General features: G+C 37.2%; 1 protein-coding gene across 3 annotated transcripts in view; it reads right to left on the reverse strand.

The window, feature by feature from the left end:
* LOC137250912 (band 7 protein AGAP004871-like) overlaps positions 1–18,597 on the reverse strand; it is a 104,854-nt gene that overhangs the window by 22,926 nt on the left and 63,331 nt on the right. The window contains exon 1 of one of the 3 annotated variants that reach the window (XM_067784630.1): positions 15,154–15,409. The exons of the other annotated variants lie outside the window; for them this stretch is intronic. Within the exon in view, the coding sequence (XP_067640731.1) occupies positions 15,154–15,283 (130 nt within the window). The 5' untranslated portion in view covers positions 15,284–15,409. Of the gene's footprint in view, positions 1–15,153; positions 15,410–18,597 lie in introns of those variants that run through there. 3 annotated transcript variants of the gene reach the window in all.

The following is an 18,597-nucleotide window of genomic DNA, read 5'->3' on the forward strand; positions in this document are numbered from 1 at the left end:
TGGTGCCATTTAAAGACCAAACGCTATATACATAACGGGATAGTGAAAAAACATGGCTACAAGCCACATATTGAAAAAACATCAGTGCTGGCGTGGTGCCATTTAAAAACCAAACGCTATATACATAACGGGATAGTGAAAAAACAGGCTACAAGCCACATATTGGAAAAACATACAATTATATGAAAGAAAATTCTCGAAAGTGAATCAAACAAATTAATAACTGGCGTGGTGCCATTTAAAAACCAATTTTTTACGGAATACCTACTATAATATAAGAAAATACTCGAAATTGCAACCCAAGCTCACGGAGCTAATTAATACTTGGCGTGGTGCCACTTAAAAACCAACTTTATATACATAGCGGCATAGTAAAAAAACATAGCTACAAGCCACATATTGGAAAAACATACAATTATATGAAAGAAAATTTTCGAAAATGAATCAAACAAATTAATAACTGGCGTGGTGCCATTTAAAAAACAAATTTTTACGGAATACCTACTAAAATAAAAGGAAATACTCGAAATTGCAACGCAATCTTACGGAGCTAATTAATACTTGGCGTGGTGCCACTTAAAAATACATAATTGAACAAAACTTTAAAGTGAAATTAACAATTATGAGGAAAACAACGGAATCAAATACAAGTGAATAACAAGCTACTGTAAATAACGGAGCTATTATAAGATGATAATACATAACGCCATCGAAGGCAAACGGAACATATAACGGTTCCCAACAATAATGGGATTAAATTTCCCTCTGTGTCTGTCTCTACGCCAGTCAAGCTGCTGTGTCAGCGTTTGAAGTAGATGACAGATACACACACATATTAAATAACCATAAGACAAAAATACTAAATAAGAGGGACAATTGGCGTTTTAAAGCTTTTTGAGCTAACCATACAGAATTCAAACTACAAACCAAAAAAAACTGAAATGTGCGTCTATGTTTTACCTCTATGTCTTACCTTTACAAACGGTGGGTGTCCACTATTCACCGCAACCGATTCAGCTATAGGTTCTACACTATGGCCAACAGAGGTGCGTGTTTCCGCTATTCGGTACAATCCGTTCTGTAGCTAGTTATTTAACCACTGCCACTAGAAGGGTCCACTAAACATTATCTACATAAGTGATGAATAAACATGTAAAAAAAACACGGCTATTTTTATAAGCTTGAACTGCACAGGTAAACTTTCGCTGAAATGTTTTTCGTGGCAGAAATACACTCAGATGGATTGACGAACCATTTCGACGGTGAGCTCCACGAAATTTGTATATAATTTTCGATTTTCACTTTTGCAATGTGGTAAATACTAGGAAGCTAGAAATGTATTACTTATAATGACATACGGTGCCGGGTTTAGGAAAACATCTATAAAAGCTGAATGAGGCTAGATAGATTAATGACTTCTTCGAACAAATTGTGCGCTAACTGAATACCTTTACCACAATGTATCACTCTCTGAAAACTATATTCAAATAGATAACTTATAAAGAAAAAACTAATTCGTTGTTTTTACAGAGAGCTGATTTTTTTTTAATTCTTGTAATCTTCACGAAGTATTCGAACCCTGGAAACATTTTAAATTTTTTTTAGTGATACGCTCTAGTGAACAGTTCTTTGACGAATATAAAATCGGTACGCTTCGGTATTAGCACCTTGTGGTACTAGCCCGTCTGCCTGGGGAACCTTCGGGTCTGTGAAGTTTAGTCGCCTCTTACGACAGCTATACCTAGTGTTGTTCTGATTCCCAAATAACGTGTCCAAAACAATGAATAAAATCTACAAAAAGTTATTAAATTCACTAACTCAAATATTTTTCGGTTATGGATATGGTGCGAAACCAATTGGTTGGCTATGGTATGGTTATGGCGTTAGCGTTATGGAATGGCACCATTAATCGATTACATTGATTTCCATAAGGTAGGCTCGATCAGCTGTTTGATCTGGTTATGGTTTTATAGTTATAAGTCATCATTAATTGGCCTTTAAAAGTAATCGGTACCAAATAAATAATTAGGGAAAGCACTCGAAATAGCTCCTGCTATTGTGCTCATTAGAAACCTCAGTAAAACTTGTGAAAATTAACCCGTTACTAACATTTTATAAAAACATTGGATTATGTTAAAGTTTGAATTACGCCGAAAAAAATTTACAAAATTTTATGCAATAACAGTTTCGCCACTTCATTCGGAGCCGTTTTTACGACCTCTAATTTAGCTAAAAATACACTAGACTATATCAATCCTTCAGATAGCTTCATTTGACAGCTTCGTTTTGACTAACACAGAGTGACCTACTCCACTCCCAGTTAAATCGATTTTGTAGAAAAAATAGAGAAAATCTATTTTGAATACATGAAAACCAACAAAACAGCTGACTTTTATTTACACTTTTGCATTACACTTTATAGCGTTTTCTTTTCTGAAACAAATTGTTGCTAAGTAAGTGGTAAAACCTTAATAGAGTTACTCCTACCCTTGAAAAGTGTCAACTTTTATAGTGCATGAAAGGAACATAAATGGCTACCCCGTGTGTCAGCTGATTTTCACAAACGCGCTGTCAATGATAAGAAAAATTCATTAGCAATCATTGCTTCTATTTCAATTTTCTTCGTTAAAAATGTGAGAAGTAACGGAAATAAATTGTCACGATCAGCTGCTTTAGCAGGGTTATAATGCCACACCATTATTTTATGCAGTGTAAACGTGTAACGTTTTTGCGCTGTGATCAGGCAAGAATTTTCACAAAAGAACGAAATACCCAGTAAAGGCGTTGCCTGCTTTTTTGAATAGAACAAAATATATTTACAACCCTTACGCGGCGTACAAAAAGCGTAACACTCCTTCCAGAAAAGAAAACGGTATAAGAGGATGAAAAAAAAGAAAATCGAGAACTTATAGATCAGAGAATGCGAAAACGGTAATTGATCAATGGTGCCATATCTTAACGCCCTAGCTAGCCAACAAATTGATTGGCCATATCCATAACCTATATATATTTGATTTGGCGAATTTATTAACTTTTTGGATATTTTATTGTTGGTTTTGGATACGTTTTGACTAAGTGACTTATTAATTATATATTTTGTTATTTTTTTTTGGCACTTAATCTTGTTTTTTTTTTATACTCAGCGTGATTTGCACACAGAGTATATTAACTTTGATTGGATAACGGTTGGTTGTACAGGTATAAAGGAATCGAGATAGATATAGACTTCCATATATCAAAATCATCAGTATAAAAAAAAATTGATTGAGCCATGTCCGTCCGTCCGTCTGTCCGTTAACACGATAACTTGAGTAAATATTGAGATATCTGCACCAAATTTGGTACACGAGCTTATCTGGACCAAGAATAGATTGGTATTGAAAATGAGTGAAATCGGATGATAACCACGCCCACTTTTTATATATATAACATTTTGGAAAACACAAAAAACCTGATTATTTAGTAAATAATACACCTAGAATGTTGAAATTTGACTTGTGGACTGATATTGAGACTCTTGATAAAAATTTGAAAAGAAATTTTAAAATGGGCGTGTCACCGCCCAGTTGTGATAAAATCAATTTTACAAATATTAATCATAAATCAAAAATCGTTAAACCTATCGTAACAAAATTCGGCAGAGAGGTTGCCTTTACTATATGGAATGCTTTGAAGAAAAATTAACGAAATCGGTTAAGGACCACACCCACTTTTATATAAAAGATTTTTAAAAGGGTCGTAGACGAAAATAAAAAGCTATATCTTAGCGAAAAAGAGCTTTGTATCAATAGAATTTTACTTTCTAAATTGAAAATGGGTGTGGCACCGCCCCTTTTATGACAAAAGTAATTTATCTGAAATGAAATTTACAATTGATTCTCACGCTGAGTATATAATGCTCGGTTACACCCGAACTTAGACACCTTTACTCGTTTTGTTTTGAAACTATCATATTTTTTAGGTTCAAGCATCAATAACTAATGCCAAAAGATATAATTAAGTAAAACATTGGTTGACTGCATTATGGCTATGTAAACTTATGTTATCGAAGGAACGGTTTGCGGTACATAACTTTTCAAGATACTCAAGAATGTATGTCGTAGTTACTCGTTCCGTTGATATGTGTTAACATTTTTTTACGAACTTCCCGCGGAACTCGACCCGCAAACTTTTCGGAAATTATTAGGCTATAGCGGGGTGAGACTACATTTTCCTAAAATTTATGGTTCGATTAGGCAAAGTTCGCGTTGTGTTGACATAAAATGTCAGTTCTTTCTTTATAAGCCTCGAATCATTCTACACAAATAAAATAATATATGTCCATCAAGGTTAGTTCACCAGCTTCTCTATAAAGGATCATTCGTTTACTCGTTATATGTCGATACAGAGGTAGAAAGTGGAAAAGAGCTTGGAGAGACAGATATAATAATTTTTGGAAAGAACTTGGCACAAAAAAATTTTGCCTCCAGCCTTCCAGAAAGCTACATTTATATTGGATAGGTTAAGGGCCTAGTAACTAACTATTGGTGGCCAGCGTAAGTTCTGAGATTTAGTACACCACAATTCTCCTTGAATCACCTTAGAAGGTACAATAAAAGGAATGCTTCAAAAATAAATATGTATTCTAAAAAGTATGTTTATTAAAATTTATGTTTGTAGTCGTTTCTTAACAAAAAAAAGAAAAAAGGAAATAAAAATGCTTCGAACGATTTATCGTTCCACTAAATAAACACGTTATTCAAATGATTTTTATCATGGGCGAGATAACCATAACGCTTAAATGTGAACATGAGCAGTTTCGTATGTTTTACCTAATATGTATATGGATTTGATTTGGACAAGATCGGTTTACAACTAGTGAAGGCGGAACCACAGCACCGGAGTAGGCGAACCAGGTGGGATTCAAGGGGTTGTGTAGCGCAAAATATAGCTTCTCCAACCCAATTGTCAACCTCACCTTCGAGCGGCGAATCCCGTTTCACTAACAGACGAGGCTCTGGCGACCCCAAGCTCCTCATGGAACTTGGGGGTGGGGAGGGAGGGATGGCCTGAAGGTTTAATGTGGCCATATAAATCGTTCCCGAGATGGTCGGGCCAGCACCTTAATGGTGCTGTGTTACCGGAGCGTATCGGATCTGTATCCGACAAAGGACCATCACATCGATAACAGTCCCCAAAGCCTTCGGGGAGTAACCTAATCGCTACAACAACAACAACAACAGGCGAACCAGGTCCTTAGGGAACGTACGCATTTGCTGCTTAGAAAACTTGCTTTTAAATTAAAAGCAAGGGGTGGGGACCGCCCCTCTCGCCCTAATTTATGATTAAGTTAACTTCCAGAATAGGAATTGGGTCCAAATACTTGCTCTCACATGAAACCAGACTAGAAGTGTATGATACAAATCTAAAGACTTTCTTTTAGCTACGTCTCGTTTGGACTACGACGTATACGTCATCGTTGAAACGTGGCTCAACGAAGACTTCTTTGATGAAGAGTACTTTGACCCTAAATTATTCCTAACTTTCCGTAAAGACAGAGACTTCGCGAACACCGGTTAAAAGAAAGGTGGTGGTGTCCTAATTGCAGTTAACAGAAGCCTGCATTCATTAAAGTTTCAACTACATAATCAGGATACACTGCTCGATCAGCTGTGTCTGTGTTTCCAGTTCGTCTGGCTCTACTTTCATTTGTTGCTCGTATATACCGCCCAATAGTGGTGATGGCTTATATAATGGTCATGTGGAGAACATGGTTAATTTATGCGAAACTCATACTGATGCCAACTTCTGTAAACTTGGAGACTTCAATCTACCAGATATTGTCTGGTCAGATTTTCAATATAATGGAATTTTGACGCCTACCAATGTCACGCGTTCTAATGAAATTAGCCTTATAGATAATACCTTAAGTTGTAATCTGATTCAAATCAATAATTTATTTAATACTCTCTCGAGGTTACTTGATCTTATATTCGTCGACGAGAATTTAATATATCAACTCTCTGAGAGTACTTTTCCTGTATGTCTATCTGATAGACATCATATACCAATAGCTATTCATCTAAATAACTTTGATGCTATCCCTACGTCACCTGTTTTAGATAATTCCTCTTTCAACTTTCGATCTACTGATTTCGGCGAGCTGAACAATGTATTATGTATTTGAAATTAACTGGGAAAACATATTTCCCTCTAATGACGTCAGTGTTTGTTATGATATTTTCTTATCGAATTTGACTGAAACATTTCAAAGTATAGTGCCTCGTTTTGACCCCAGGCTTCATAAATTACCATGGTATAATAAAACTCTTAAGAGGTTGAAAAATAAGCGTAACAAACTCAATAACTTATTCAAGGCAGATTCAGATAATATCCTTTTCAGAGAACAGTTCACTACCAGTGTGCGTCAATTTAATGTCCTTGACAAATTCCTTTATAATCGCTATATGGGTAGGCTCGAAAATGAGCTCAAAGAAAATCCTAAAGCCTTTTGGAACTTTATCCGCTCCAAACGTGGTTCGACGAATATACCGATCTGCATGAGCTTTAATGGTGTACGCTCCCAGTCCCTACCAGAAACAGTTGAGCTGTTTGCTGATTTCTTTAAATCAAACTTTGATGATGCTACTGTAGATCTGAATGACTCTTATTCGCGATCCGGGCTCTATGATCGTCTAGGTTTTGGCTCCCTCGTGATCTCCGGCGACGACGTCAGCAATGCTATGTCCTCCCTTAAACCCTCGTTAAAATATGACAGTGATGGCCTCTGTGCCTTTGTCCTGAACTTCTGTAGTTTATCTTTGTGCATACCTCTTCGGCATATATTCAATTTATCCCTGTCTTCCGGAACTTTTATCGATAGGTGGAAAAAAAGTTCTATTTGTCCAATCTTTAAAGCTGGCAATAAAAATGGCGTCTCTAATTATAGGCCTATCGCCAAACTAACAGTTTGCTCGAAGCTTTTTGAGAAAATTATAAAAGAGAAGCTAACTTTTGTCATCAAAAGCGTCATTGAGCCGTGCCAACATGGGTTTGTGGCTGGCCGCTCGACTGTTACGAACCTAGTGTCGTTTTTCTTCTGCATCTCTGCATTTCAGGACGGTTGCCAGGTAGATACTGTATACACCGAATTCACGAAGGCTTTCGATAAAGTATCTCAAAAAATCTTATTATTTAAACTTGAATGCATTGGATTTCACTCTGTTTTCCTATCATGGTTAAAATCTTATTTGTCGAATAGGTCCTTGTGCGTCGAAATTGAAGACTGTAAGTCCCAGCCTTTCTTGGCAACATCCGGGGTACCTCAGGGTAGCATTCTTGGTCCTCTTTTATTTGTGCTCTTTATTAATGACATTGGTTCCTGCTTTAATTCGTCTGATTTCGTTTTATATGCAGACGATCTTAAGATTTTTCGTAGAATTAATGGCCCGTCAGATGCAGTGCTCATACAAAATGATTTAAATAATCTTGTTGCTTGGTGTAATGCCAATAGTCTCTACTTAAATGTCAAAAAATGCTTTCAAATGTCTTTTTCTAAGTCGTCTACCCTGCATACCACGCCCTATGGTATTTCAGGTGTTCCACTAGCTTCTGTCAAAGAAGTTATTGATCTAGGTGTTGTCTTCGACACCTCTTTCTCCTTCGTTAGTCATATCTGTTATGTATTTCCGAAGGCTTACAGAAACCTTGCCTTCTTTTGCAGATATGCAAAAGGCTTTAAGGATCCCTATACCAGGAAGGCACTTTTTATCTCTTTAGTTCGCTCAAAATTAGAATACGGCTCAGTTGTCTGGAATCCTATCTATAGTGGCCACTCTGCCAGAATAGAGAGGGTTCAAAGAAAATTCATTAGATTTTGCTTAATTTCTATTAACTTTGACGATCCAACCCCATCCTATTACTCGCGATGCATACTTATCAATCTCCAGTCGCTTGAAATCCGGAGAGCTGCGCATCTACTAATGTTTGTTTATGATCTCATCATTGGCTCTTTGGATTGTTCAGCTCTTCTAGCTAAAGTTAATTTTAATGTACCTAATAGGTGTCTTCGTACTTTCTTGCCCTTTTACTTGCGTGTCGGTAGAGCTAACTATTGCATGTTTGACCCGATTTTCCGCGCACTTACCGAATTTAATAGACTCTCAGGGAGTTTCCTTCTTGATTTCTCTTTGTCGAGAAGTACGTTCAAGTCTTCTCTGGATTTGTGGCTGTAATTTATTTTTATTATTTATTCATATCATTGTTATCTTTTTTATTATTTACACGGTAATTACATATATAAGTTTGACTATATAGTTTTTATATCTTTCTATTCATTTGTATCTAGTCTGTAAGATTCTTTTCGATCATAGACTTAATAAACATATACATATACATAAGAATAGCCGCAGCTCAAATCAATAGCTTCGAGTGAATAAACGGAGCACAACATGCTTCCACAACGTTGATGACGCCTCAACATAATATTTGAATAAACTGACTATATTACTGCGTCAACGTCTCTCTTATCGTTACTCCACGACTAAAAGAAATCAACTCATCAGCCTTCCTTAAAACCTATATTTTATAATGCAAAATGGTCTTTATTAGACTACTTTAAAAGTACTTCACAATAACACTTATACTTCGCAACCAATAGCGTGCTTAAATCAAACTGATTCTGCTTACTCAGCTTTTGCTCCTTTTATACTCTCTGCTGTGTCGTTCACATACTTCTAGGCGTTTCTTCTTCTAGAATTTACTACTTGTTTACCAGATATAAACTCACCAGCTATAAACTACAGAAGCACGTTTATAGCTTCTCGCATAGCCATATGCGCGTGTATATGTGAGTGATACTTTGACCGATGATTGCATATCTCAGATATATGCATGTATTTGTGCATATCTCTCCGCTTCTTGTATGTACATATGTGTAGACATAATGATTGATTTGTTTATGTAGATACAAGTGACTGCTTAGTATCGGCTTAGAGATGATAGTACGCCTTAGTGTTGCTAATATTCGTCACAATATGTACGTTTAAGCGGGCGAAAGTTGCGTAAATAAACCGTGCCGCTCGAGAATTAGATCTGTTAAGGATCATAAAACGTAAAATCAACCGGACTAAGAGAGTATATTGCAAAATTTTAAATTTTAAAACTAACACTTCGATTACGATAATGCCAGGCTTGTTGACTGACACAAAGAGACCAAATGGACGATGAACATTTTCTCAAAGTTTAGGCTAGGAGAAATATTCCTTGCCATGCAACAAATGTCGGGTAGAACGTCTGGTGAATGGCTAAATGGGTGCATACGACTAAATCCTGAACCCCGTTTCCGGAAAACTGCTCTCCACAGGCGAGAAGGACTCAAAAACTACAGGATCATTAGCACAACCTAATTTCTGCTCAAACCCTTTGAGAGGCTAAAAGATGTGTATATAAGGCTGAACATGCCGAAAGGGGTTTAACCTAGATATTTCCGGGCTTTCAAAAATGTCTCCCACGGCGTACGCAGCTGACGTCTAGGAATAATTCCAGTCATTTATTTAGGTAATTTTCGGGGAAGCTCAATGTGGAAGTGACATTAAAAAAGCCTACGACATTTTGTGTATGTAAAATAATGCGTGGGGCCCTTCGTCCTCCCTTTCGCATTGGGTATTAACAGCGATTGTGTAAAAATGCTATGGAGTCCATGTTTGGTGAACAGCCACACAAAAAAAAAACAACAACCTCAAGAAATCAGAGGGGTATGAAGTCTATCAATTCTGAGCATAATGGGAGCTCTGGTAGCAAAAACATAGTGTTAAAAAATGCAGACCGTACAGTCATAGTGGTATACAGGTCCGACGAGAGGGAGGGGGTATGGGGGATTCCCCCGGGCCCGGGGTTTCTCAGGGGGCCCGCGATTTAGAGGTACTAAGACATTTTTTTTTAATTCAGGATAGTCTTTAGTTGTTCCATGTTAAAATTTTAAGCCGAATTTCAAAAGCAACGAATATTGATAATAATTTTTTGCCTGGGTCTTCGAACAGTGAGGAGACAAAAATATATGTTTAGATGAATCCGAAATCGCAAAGTTTTCGTGGAGACACGGATGAAGGTTCATCTACAAAAAGTCTTCCAACAATACCATCAACTCTGTATCAAAGTCCAGTATATTTAAACGACTTCGATATCGGTACCGTGAATAATAAGTTTTTGCGATCTGAAGAAGTCAACGAAATAATTCGTCGAGGTCATCAAAAGTGTCCTGTTTTTTTCCACGTGATTGTCATGAGGCATTTCCTACCTCGTTGTTAAACAGAATCTTGCCAAATGGGGAAAAAGTGGAGTGTGACTGGTTAGTGTGGAGTGCCAGTAGCAATGCATTTTATTTCCTACCACGTCGTCTGTTAAGCACCAATACTTTAAATCGACTTAAAACTTGTTGTGCGGATATTCAAAATTCCAGGTATGGAAGAAGCTATACGATAAACTGCCCTCACACGAAAATACTCAAGATCACATTAAATGTTATATTCAATGGCGATCTTTACAAAATCTAATTCAAAAGGAGGCTACAATTGATACACTTATCAACGAACAGCTAATCACTGAAACTCAAAAGTGGAAAGAAATTTTATATAGAATTTTTGACATTATTTTATTTTTCGATGAAAGAGGCCTAGCTTTGAAAGGCAAAAGTATATATCTTGGTGAATGAAACGATGGAAACTTTTTGGGCCTCTAAGATCTCATAAGCCATTATGATCCGATACTTAGAGATCATTTGGAGAAAGTTAGGATTTCACAACAGCAGCACAAACGTTTACAAGTTCACTATCTTTCCTCAGACATTCAGAACGAGTTTATAGAAATTTATGCAAAGCACGTGAGGGAAGATAATTTAAATGAGATGATTACGGATGATTCAGAGTCTGATTTTTAAAACAATACATTCCTGGTAATCGTTGATTCGGCAATCACTGGCATTACTGAACGATTTGCAACTATGAGAAATTTGAGTGAGACGCTTTCCTGTTTATGGCAATTTGAAGGCATGGATGAAATTACGGTTCGGGCGGGCGCAGCAAAATTTGTCGAAAAATACAAGTCGGACATTTCTTAAAGATAAAAAAAAAAATAAATAAATGTAAGGCGTGATAACCTCCGAAGAGATCAAAGGCCGAGCTTCTCTTCCAATTTGCGTCGTGCTCCTCTTGATTTTCCCTACAAATTGGCCCGACGGGACCTACATGTTTTATGCCGACCCCGAGCGGCATCTGCAAAGCAGATGAGTTTTCACTGAGAGCTTTTCATAGCAGAAATACACCCGGAGCGCTTGCCAAACACTGTCGAGGGGCGACCCCGCTTAGAATTGAAAAACCTTATTTCTAAAAATTTGATGTTGCTTTGCCCGGGGTGTGAACCTGGGGCATACGGTGTGGTAGGCGGAGCACGCTACCATCACACCACGGTGGCCGCAAAGATTGGAATGCGATTTTTTGGACTTGCCACGCTTTGTGTTGAATCCGTTTTGGCAAGACAGTTAAATTTTGATGTTATAATAATTTTGCAGCGAAAAAAGCAAGTTTAAGCCACTCTTTGATATCTGAAATTTCTATATTCCATAATTAAAATTTATAATCATCATTAAATTTATAAATGTATTAAAATGTTACCAAATAATTAGAAAAGACTATCAGACCCGGCAGACGTTGTTCTGCCATAAATTTGGTCTATCTGCATACATTTTAAAAAGCTTTTTCCGTCTAACTCTACCCTCACCCCTCTACACTTTTTCCTAATCTTTGTATTCACTCCTCCCTCCGTATTTATCGCTTCATCTATCTCCATCTTCGTCTCATTCTATCTGTTTCTCAGTCTCCTCTCTTTTCTCTTCTCTCAAGTTTTTCTCATTCTTCTTCGTATCTTATTGGCAGTCCCAGAGGGTGGTATGTATTTTGTTACAGTCCCACTCCGAGTCTCAGTCTCAGTCCCAGTCCTAGTCTTAATCCCAATCCCAGTCCGTCTCTAGTCTACTTCCCGGAAAAAAGCATCGTAAATACTAATATAGGCAAATTTATGTACCAAATTTCAGGCAAATCGAATAGTACGTATGTAAATAGGTATGCGGGTATTATTAATTCATGTCTTTATTTCGGCTTCGCATGCATATTTATCAGTATTGCCAGATTGATGCGACTAAATCGAATATCACAATGAAAATTACTTTAAAGCTCTCAGCAACAGCTTTCATTTGATATCCATAATACACACACATTCTAGGGGTATCCGGGTCCATGTTTTGGCCTATATCTGGAGAACCTAGTCACCCAGCGGTGTAAAACTCTGTACTAAAGCACACATCAACAGCTTCAATTTGATACCCATAATGTAAAAACACATTCTAGGTGTACCCTGATCCACGTTTTGGCCTATATCTCGAGGCCCTAGTCACCAATAGGTATGAAAACTACCCTTACTAAAGCACTCATCAACTGCTTCAATTTGATACCCATAATGTAAAAACACTATCTAGGCGTTCACGGCCCACGTTTTGACCTATATCTCGAGACCCAGTCACCCATGGGTATGAAAATTACCCTTTACTAAAGCACTCATCAACAGCTTCCATTTGTTATCCATATTCTATAGACACATTCCAGGGGTACCCGGGTCCACGTTTTGGCCTATATCTCGAGACCCTAGTCACCCAGGGGTATGAAAATTACCCTCTACTAAAGCACTCATCAACAGCTTTCATTTGATATCCATAATCTATAAGCACAGTCTAGGGGTACCCGGGTCCACGTTTTGGCCTGCATCTCGAGACCATGTGCGTCTATCCTGAATTTTCTTTGCTATAAACCTCACGGAGCCCGAGACCTTTCCAACGAACGAGACCTTTCCAAAAAACCGTTGAAATCGGTTCGTGCGTTCTGGAGTTATAGCGTCAGGAAGGAAAACCCGACTTTTTTTTATATTATAGATTATTTGAAACAATATGTGGCTGTTAAAATAGAATTTTATTTCTACGTTACAATAAAATAGTGTAAATAGTAAATATTCTGTGTTAATTTTATTTTCAGCTCTTAGTCCAAAAATCATTTAGTTGATGTGGAAAAATTTTGTTTGATGTAATCGATCAATAATGATTCATGAGTGAGACGTCATTAATTCAAACTAATCAAATGTATTAGTGGAGTTTTTATAGGGGACCCGTAAATTGTTTAGTCCCGGGCCCGGATTTTCTCTCTACGGCCCTGGTGGTATATCGTCATCAAATACTGGACGGACAGACTACCTGATCTCGTAACTGCGCAAACGTGCGTTAAGGGAATACATGTACACAAAAATAGCTTCATACTAATTAAAGAGGAAGGGTCCTTGGTATACCGTGCTGCTCCAGGGGGGTCCTTCAAGCTGCCATCTCACTGTGGTGCTAAATGAACGTAACCAAAGGAATAATGGAAGCAAATAGCTTATAGGTGCAGTTACACATGATAAACCCAGAAGGAGCGGTGGGAAAATAAGAACAGCGCTGCAAAGTGTTGAAGATCTGGTGCAGCTCTTAGAACATTAGACTAGTAAAGTTACTTTTATTACTAAAAAGAGGTGACTGTAGGCTCATGATGGGCATTCTCACATGCTTTTAAATTAGTCCTCGTCAGTGATAGCGAATGTAGAAAGTGTAGGTTGCATATGGAAACGATTGAGCTCGTTCTCGTTCGTGCCATGCGCACGACATATTTAAATGCCAACTATTAGGCGTGACACAGATATGAGCAGCAAGCAAGTCTAGAAAGCGCTAGACGATTTTCCAAGTTTTTGATGGGGGTTTTCAGTTTGGCCGTCAAAAAAACTTTTGGTAACACGATGAACACTTTCAGTCTAAGTCTATTATGAACCGCCCAGTTCAACCTAGTCTAGCAGTCAATAGCGTATTTTATTAGATGGTATTGGACTCCTAAAACACCTAGAGTGGCAACATCTTCGGGTAAAATTTAATAGCTGTATTTCTTTTTCACTGCTCTTGATTCACCAGCTTTTTGAACTCTTCCGGTGGTGGGTGCACGTTGCAGCGTTGTAGCAGGATGGCAGTATAAGCACTACGTCATTTTCCCTATCGGTGGCCACCACCGATAGATAACACTGTGTGAAAAAAAAATATCTCTGGGAAGTGATACCATTTTTCTAGTAGATCTTGAAGATCTAAGTATGGCTACATACGGGATTTTCCCCGGACACCCTTAAAATTGTGAGTTATGGGCAAAAAATCGGGGTTTCCCTATACTTTTTTGGTTATAAACCGATTATCAGTTTCTTTTAAGGTAGCTTTAGACCTTTCCAACGATATATATATTAACTAGAAAACATAACATAGCTGATATAATAACCCTTTGATGCCAGAAATTTCTAGTTGAATGACAAGGCAAGGCATGTCATTATTACTCCCCCTCCCCCCCTAGTCACATGAAGAATTGCAAAATAAATAGCCACGTCAACGTGGATAAAGCACCAAGAAAAATAGCTCGTTTTAAAACTCGCTAACTTATTTCTGAAGATCGATACATATGTATGTATATATGTATGTATATTAGGGTGGGTCGATTTGTATGGACGAAACTTAACCGATATCGCGCCAACGATTTTTCTATAGGATTTGGGCTCAGGAAAAAGAAGTTCCACTACGCAATTTAATAATTTTCGAGCCTGCGAAATTAATTTTTTTTTTTACTTTTTTTCGACTTCCATTTTTAAGGTTGTTTTCATGACCTACTAAAAAAATTTTCATATGTATACCCTGTCCGACACAAAAATGTTCGCTAAAAACGTTGTCCATAACAGTTTTTTATTTTTCCAAAAAACTGTTTATTTTTTCAATAAACTGTTGTCCCCAACGTTTTTAGCGGACATTTTTGGGTCGGACAGGATATACATGAAAATTTTACAATCAAATGAAAATTTTTTTAGTAGGTCATGAAAAAAACCTTAAAAATCAAAGGCGAAAAAAAGTAAAAAAAAATGAAATTTCGCAGGCTCGAAAATTTCTTTTTTTGGGTATGCGTAGTGGAACTTTTTTTCCTGAGCCCAAATCCTATCGGAAAATCGATGGCGCGATATCGGTTAATAAATCGACCCAGTCTAATGTATATATATGTATGTATGTGTTTGCGTGATTACATGTTTTCAATCCCTGATAGACGCGGGATCCCTGCACGGTTTGTGATCGTACATCTGTCGTTGGATATGTGATTACGTGTGAAGTTACGGGATTTACACGTGGGCGTTGCTGCACCGTTGCTGCATTCATTTTATTCGAGTTTGGGAAATTCGTATGTAGTTTTGAACTCGGAAAATTTGAACAAGTGCAATGCTTGTTATTTCACAGGTAATAAATTTTAATGCTGTATTGAACGCGTAATAAAGATCTAAACGATTAGAGCTAGAGGAAGCAACTAAATTGAATCTTACGAAAATTGGTAAGCGGGAAGAATTTTCAAAAATATATTTTGCGTTCAAATATATACATACATACAAATATACTTATATAATATGCACATAAGTAAATAGATATATACGAGTAATTCTCTAATTTTCGCCCAGCTAGCATTCGGATTGTGATTAATTAAGAGCTTTATGTATGGCAGGATTCGATCAACTCAGATCTCTCATAATATGATGATGTTAGGTTAGGTTGAACTGGCCGCCAATAATGATCTCGCATAGACTAAATGTGTCCATAGTGCTACCAGAATTTGTTTGACAACCAAACGGAAAAACCCCAATTAGGTACCAGGACTTTTGGTCTAGAATAATCCGTCCTCTTGGCAAATACTAAATTTTTTGATATCTAGCAAATCTGCCGCCCCTTGTAGACGAAGCCTTACCCTTGACAGCGCAGGACACGAAACGTACTCAACCCTTTTCTTTCTGCAGCTCGCCCTTCCTACATTGCTGTTACTGACGAGGCCTAACTTATAACCATGTGGCGCCAGAAGCCAGTGTCCAGTTAGTATGCCTATCGTGTGCATTAAGTCTTCTCACTTTGGCACCTTGTGAGTGCAACGTCGTAGGATTTGCACATGACCTTAGAAATTTTGTGTCAGGTATTAACAAGTCGAACCTTAAGGTTGAGTAATCATTATAATTTATTTCCGCTTAATCGCCTAGCCGTTGCGTAGTAAGCCACGCAATTTATCCCTCGCGACGCTTATTGGGAGCACCAAGGTAGATCACGGTTTCCTCCACCTGTCTCTCCCCCCTTTGCTCTACTTGCACATCCGGTGTCAGGAATACTTTATTAGGCGGAGCGTATTCTTGCATTTGTATAACATGACCTAGTCAGTGAAGCCTTTAGGCTTTTATTCGTTGCAGTAAGTATGTTCATATCTGCCGAAAGCTCATACAGGTTATCACTATACCAAGGAGGATAAATATAATAAGAGACGTCACTCGTTAATTGGTGCCAGTTGCTAAATGTTTTCTTCGAGGTTAGTCACTGTTCTTTTTTTTTTGGCGAAATTTTCATAAAATGTCTTCAATACATTTGCGTGGGGTATTTGTGTTTATTTTTCCGACTGTATTTAATTAATTAATTAATTCTCTTTCCCAAAATCACAGTTGCACAAGGTGCCTACACTAGACTGGGTCGATTTATTAACCGATATCGCGCCATAGATTTTTCGATAGGATTCGGGCTCAGGGCAAAAAAGTTCCACTACGCATACCCAAAAAAATAATTTTCGAGCCTGCGAAAAAATGGCGAAAGGGTAAATTTTTCGACCAAAACATTCGCCAAAAACCAAAAAATATTTTTTTTTTTTTCAAAAAACTGTTATCGCGAACTTCTTTACAAAAGTTTTTTGAGAAAAAAAATATTTTTTGGGTATTGCGAGTGTTTTGGTCGACCTTTCGCCATTTTTTTTTTTCGCAGGCTCGGAAATTATTTTGTTTGGGTATGCGTAGTGGAACTTTTTTTCCTCAGCCCAAATCCTATCGAAAAATCGATGGCGCGATATCGGTTAACTTTCGTCCATACAAATCGACCCAGGTTAGCCTACACGGCATGGAAAAATGTGAGACAATTAAAATGGTTTCTGATATGGGTTTTCAGTTTGGTCGTTGAACAAACTTCTGGTAATACTATGGACTCATTTAGGCTATGATCCTCACGGACCGGCTAAATAACCAGACTTCAATATAAAGGATGATTTTGGTTTTATTGGCATTTTTAAATGACGTCAGTTTTCGAGATGAATAATTATTGACTCACTTAGTCAAAATCATGATTAAATTTTCGGAATTCAGAAATCAGTCAACTACAAAAACCACACCCTGCTCATACAAGCATTACTTACTTACCTAATTGGCGCCTAACCGTTTAAAGGGAATTTTAATCGTTTTCCACTTGGTCCTTCCAGCGGAGTGGAGGCCACCGTCTTCCTCTGCTCCCATAGCGTCATATTTCATTCGCATTACATGGCATAGCCAGCGTAGCCGCTACGTTTTAATTCGCTGGACTATGTTAATGTCTGCGTAAAGCTCGTACATCTTCGTCGGTACTCGCCATCGCCAACGCGTAGAACTTTTCTCTCGAACACTCTCAAAGCCGCTTCATCTGACATTGTCATAGTCCATGCTTCTGCACCATTTAGCTGGACGGGTACGATAAGTGACTTGTAGAGCATGATTTTCGTTTACAGAGAGAAGTCAGTGTAGAGTAAAAGCATTACGACTGAAAAATGACTGCTTGACTTGAGTACCAATATTATTCTAACCACTGCAGTTAGACCACGCAAATCCCGCCGTATCATCGATCAAAATTGGTTTACTTAAAGGTCAATTGGGTACATTGGTTTTTCATTTGATGTGCCTATGAACATGCATACATACAAATGGATAAGGTGGGTTGTAGTTCGAACTGGAAAAAGTTTTCCAGCCGTTTTGTTTATTATATTTTATAAACAAAATAACCACGAACTAGTTGGTGTAGTTTTTTCTGTTCTTCTTTCAATGAAATCCAAATGTAAACATTTGTGCCGAGATGTTCCACACATAACTATTTACATATATGGGGTATTCCATCCCATTTCGACCAATTTTGACCCCGACCCCTTTAGAATTGGCTGAAAGTTTTTCTTCTTTTTCTAGCTTACGAAAGACGTTTTTCAGAAGTTTTTCAATTTTTTTATTTTTTATGAATTTTTAAAAAAACACCGTTTTTGTTTTCAAAATGCTATATCTTTTTCAAAAATTGACCGTTTGGGATCTTTTTTTTTTTTGTAAATATGTTTTTAAATGTACTTTTCGGAAAAAATTGAAAAAAATGTGTAAAGTTTTTTTTTTGTAATTTTTCAGTTTTTCGAGATTTTTCGAATTTCGCCCTTTTTTTTTATAAAAAAATATTTAAAACTTATTTTGAGTTGGAAAACGATGTTTTTTTTCAAAATGCTATAACTTTTTCAAAAATTGACCGTTTGGGATCATTGTTTTTTTTTAAATATATTTTTAAATGTACTTTTTGGAAAAAATACAAACAAAATTTTAAAGTTTTTTTTTCAATTAAATAAAAAAAAAAAATTCTCGGCCCACTCCGGGATTAGTGGGGATGATTGCAGAATTGAT

The sequence above is a fragment of the Eurosta solidaginis genome, chromosome 4 (genome assembly GCF_040869045.1).
Source record: "Eurosta solidaginis isolate ZX-2024a chromosome 4, ASM4086904v1, whole genome shotgun sequence".
Classification (NCBI taxonomy): Eukaryota; Metazoa; Arthropoda; class Insecta; order Diptera; family Tephritidae; genus Eurosta; species Eurosta solidaginis.